Here is a 4,358-nt window from a genome sequence, read left to right on the forward strand (position 1 = left end):
GAGGACAGCCTAGCCCCACCTTCTGGCTGAGGGGGTGCTTGGGGTTGTCCCCTCCCCTCCAGCTTGTTCCCGCTAAAGCCCACCTGGAGCCGCCCTGCCGGCAACGGCATACACTAGAGCCCCGCGTCCTGCTCCAGGGCCCCCTCCCCACCAAGGACCAAGGGGAGGGTCTTGTTTTACTCCCAAGCCAAGGGGAGGGGCCCCAGGTCTGTGTCAGTCATGTGATCAATGCAGAATAACCTCCCCGGAAACATTCATAAGTTTAATCCACGCCAGTAATAAAATCGCATTACATTTCTCATAAAATAAATGTTCCCATTTATATACAGAAGACAGACTGTACAGGCCCAGCCTGGCCCCAGGAGGGGTCACACACAGACGGGCGGCGGCGGAGGAAGGGCCATTCCTCCCATCGAGGACAGAGGAGCTCTAATCGGCGGGAGAGTGGCTGGCCAGCCAGGCGGGTGGGCAGGCGGGCAGACGGGCCGGGAGGCCAGGTGGCGGGCGTTACGGAACCTGGGACTCAAAGGTGCCATTGAGTTGCCCCTCCTCATAGTCCATCTGACACAAGATCATGTTGTTCTTCAGGAAGAATTTGTCTCCCACACAAAATCTGGAAAAATCCAAGCAGGAGAGAGAGGCCATGGAGGGGTCCCAGTGGGTGGTGGAGGCTCCAGACAGGACCCCACCCGGCCCAGGAAGTGGACATGGGGGAAGTGAGGTCCCGGGGAGTCTGCCCCTCGAGCTTTCCAGAGGGGATCCCTGCAAGTCCCATGCAAACCCGGTCAATCCAGAGGGGATCCCTGAAAGTCTCTCGGCCAGGCCCTGCAGCCTGGGGTGTAAGACAGACAGATAAGCCCGGGCCACAGCCCTTCCACATAGTCAGAGCTCCTGCGCAGGTGGGAGCGGGGATGGGGTCGGAGGGGAGGTGTAGAAATAATGTACCTCAGTGCCAGAGAGGGAGAAAGAGAGGAGGAACAAAGAAATAGGAAAAGACCAACCGAGGAGAGGGAAGGAGAGAGGCAGAGATGGAGCAGGAGGAAGGGATAAAATGTCTGACTTTTCCAACCCTCTGTTCCCCTCCCCAGCTTAAGGAAATGGCTCAGTGAAGGGCACTCTTCCTCTAAACAGAATCTGTGGGTTTCCGGGAACATCCTTCCAGGAGGAGGTGACCCTGTCCCACCATCTTCCCTCTAACCCAGAGAAGGCCCTGCTTTGCCTCTCTGCCCCTCCCAGTCCTCCTCAAGCACTGGAGGACTCAGCCCTTCCCCCAAAGACGTGCCCAGGGTGCCTGAGGCCTGTAGTGGGACCCCCGGGTCACAGGCTCAGTCCCAGCAGATCCCACTTCAACCACCAGGTGGCGCTGCGACTTCATCGAGCCCTCCCGGCAGCAAGTCTGGGCAGAGCCCCAGCCAAACCAGCATTCCCTGCAGGTCCCTCTGGACCTCACCCTCTGGGAACACTTGTATGAACTCCTTCCTCAGCTGGGGGCTCCTGAGAAAAGGGCCTGCCTTCTGGGGCCCGGCCCCCAGCCAGGGTTGAAGGGCTCTGGCTCCTTAGGTCCCTAGGGTCTCCCATAGGGCTCGGGGCACAAAGTAGGGGCCAAAAGACCAGAAACAAGGCTGGGCTGGAACCAGAATCACAGAAGTGAGTGACTATTCCCCAAGGGGATTTCACCCTCCAGGTCTGGGAACACTTTTTCGCTGGAATGTCCATGCATGCTCCTGCATGTAGCACACACACACGGCACAGGACATGCATACCGAACCCTTGTGCACACACATTTAAAACATGCATGCACAGGCATACTCATTTATTATGCACACACAGACACACACACACCCCCACCCCGTACATGGACATTTAAAAATACATGCATGGGACTGTTCTGGTGGCGCAGTGGTTAAAAATCCGCCTGCCAATGCAGGGGACACGGGTTCGAGCCCTGGTCTGGGAAGATCCCGTATGCCGCAGAGCAACTAAGCCTGTGTGCCACAACTACTGAGTCTGCACTCTAGAGCACGCAAGCCACAACTACTGAGCCCACATGCCACAACTACTGAAGCCCGTGTGCCTAGAGCCAGTGCTCTGCAATGAAGAGAAGCCACCACAATGAGAAGCCCGCGCACTGCAACGAAGAGTAGCCCCCACTCGCCACAACTAGAGAAAGCCTGCGCGCAGCAATGAAGACCCAATGCAGCCAAAAATAAATAAATATATATATAAAAAAATAAAAAATAAAAATACATGCATGGACACTACACACACTGCACACAGCTCATGCATGGCCCCGTCCATTACATTTGCAAAGAGCTGTACTCCACAAACATGTACATGTGGTATTGGAGGGCACACATTTGGCTACAGGGCTCAGGCGTACATAAAACACACGCATGAACATACATGCTCACAACAACATGCACACACAGAACCTGCATTTGCATGCATGCCTCCATGGCACTCCTGGTCTGTGGCAGCAGGTGTCAGCTGGGGTCTGCTGAGTGTGTTGGGTCTGTTACAGGCCAGCACTCACCTCTGGTTGCAGAGCTGGCAGGCGAAGCAGTCGAGGTGATATACATTGTCCCGGGCCCGCATCACCATCTCAAAGGCTGGAATCAGCTTGCTGCAGGCGGCACAGTTTCCTGTGGTGCCGAAGAGCCTGCAGAGGGAAGGGTGCAGAGGGCTCAGGCACCTGTTGGGGTGGTGTGGGGGGCAGGGGTGTTGCCTCCACCCAGGGCCCCACCTGCCTTCCCCCTGGTTCATTCAGCAGGTGGGCCTGGGCAAGAGGGAAGGAGCACAGATGACAGTGTCTAGATTCTGCTAAGAGAGAATGTTTTAGAGAAATTGGCGCATTCACCCAGGAAGGAGACTCTGGGGACACAGGTGTTGGCTGACACTGCCCGTCCCACGGCTTCACTGACAATGCCCCCTTCCCAGGCTTCCACTGGTGTCCCTCAAGCACCTGACGTCACCAGAAGAACACTGGGCTGGGCCCTGAGCAAGGACTCCAGACTCACACAAGCCTGAATTTAGAGACAGTCTGTTGATCATGGGCTGTGTGTCCTCAGGCAAGTTACCGAGTCTCTCTGAGCCTCGTTTACTTCAACGGTAAAATGGGGACCATAATACAGTCTTCACAAGCTTGTTGTGAAAACCGTAACCTCTCAGTCACAGCTCCTTTAGTAAATGCCTATGTAGCGTTTGCTATGTGCCAGGCACTGACTGTTCTAAGGGCTCTCCAAAGACCAACTCATGTAATCTTGACAACAACCCTATGGGGTGGTCTTTTTCTGCTACCAACGCATGGTGTGACTTGCCTAACTCCCTTTTCTTGAACCTCAGTTTATCCTGCTTTAAAATGGGAAGGCTGGACTAGATGATCCTGTTCAAAGGTGCTTCTAAAACAGGACTGATGCCAAAAGGAAGTTCCAAGGCCATCTGGCACAACGCCTCTTTGGGGCAGGCACCCCTCCTCTTAGCTGCTGGTTGCAAAGCTCTAAGGACAGGGAACTCACTCCCTCCCCATGTAGGCCAGTCCTTGGCTGAATGTTCAAGGGGTCTGAGCCAGCCAGGCCTCTGCTCTGCAGACTGGCAGAGCAAGCCCCAAGTGAGGCAAGGGGGCTGAGAGGCGGGCGGGAGGCCCTCTAATCCCTGATTTGTCCAGCTCAAGCTCGGGCGCCTGCAGATGAGCTTGGCTCCATTATTCATCAGCCTGAGCTGCCGGGTGGCTCAGATTAAGGCAGACAAAGGCCGGGCCAACAGCATCTGCTTGCCAAGAGGGGCCTTTCTGGCCACCAGTCCAATGAGAAGCGACTGCAGAGAGGCAGCCTCTGGACAGCCATTCTCTGGGGCTGAGCAGCTCAAGGAAGCCCCATACCCACGCCCACCTCGGCCCACTGGCCCACCAGGCCCCGAAGTCATTCCTGAGCCTCTGCCAGAGTCCAGGAGAATACCTTCAGGCTCCAGTAGCTGGCAGGGCCCAGGATGCTTGTGGGTGCATCAGCTCTGTAGATGAGCCCATCCTGTACTGTGGTCGTCCCTCTCCAGGTCCTGTGGACTCGTCAGATGGTCTGCCACCTTCCCTCAACCTGGTAGGTTCAGCCCCCAGGTGATGTCCTAAACCTCCAGACTTGGAGACCCCTTCCAGGTTGTCGAGGGGTAAGTCCCCAGAAGCATCCTTAACCCCTCCTCCTGGCCTCAACATCTCTCCTCCAGCCCCATTCAGGAGCACTGAGTCACACATCCTGGTTTATAGCACCACTTAAAAAAAAAAAACAAAAACTCCTGCAAAGGCAGAAGTTAAAAGAGAAGGTGCAGGGGCTTCCCTGGTGGCGCAGTGGTTGAGAGTCTGCCTGCTG

At 55.9% G+C, this 4,358-nt stretch overlaps 1 protein-coding gene across 2 annotated transcripts in view; it reads right to left on the reverse strand.

Moving 5' to 3' along the window:
• Nucleotides 1-241: 241 nt before the first annotated feature.
• Nucleotides 242-4,358, reverse strand: part of LMO1 (LIM domain only 1) — a 48,535-nt gene continuing 44,418 nt past the window's right edge. For both annotated transcript variants that reach the window (XM_028501310.2, XM_007115861.4), the window contains 2 exons: nt 2,534-2,659; nt 242-613 (listed from right to left, as the gene is read on the reverse strand). In XM_028501310.2, coding sequence (XP_028357111.1) covers nt 508-613; nt 2,534-2,659 — 232 coding nt within the window. In that variant the 3' untranslated portion in view covers nt 242-507. The remainder of the gene's footprint in view (nt 614-2,533; nt 2,660-4,358) is intronic.

Source organism: Physeter macrocephalus, chromosome 16, assembly GCF_002837175.3.
Source record: "Physeter macrocephalus isolate SW-GA chromosome 16, ASM283717v5, whole genome shotgun sequence".
In the NCBI taxonomy this organism is placed as follows: domain Eukaryota; kingdom Metazoa; phylum Chordata; class Mammalia; order Artiodactyla; family Physeteridae; genus Physeter; species Physeter macrocephalus.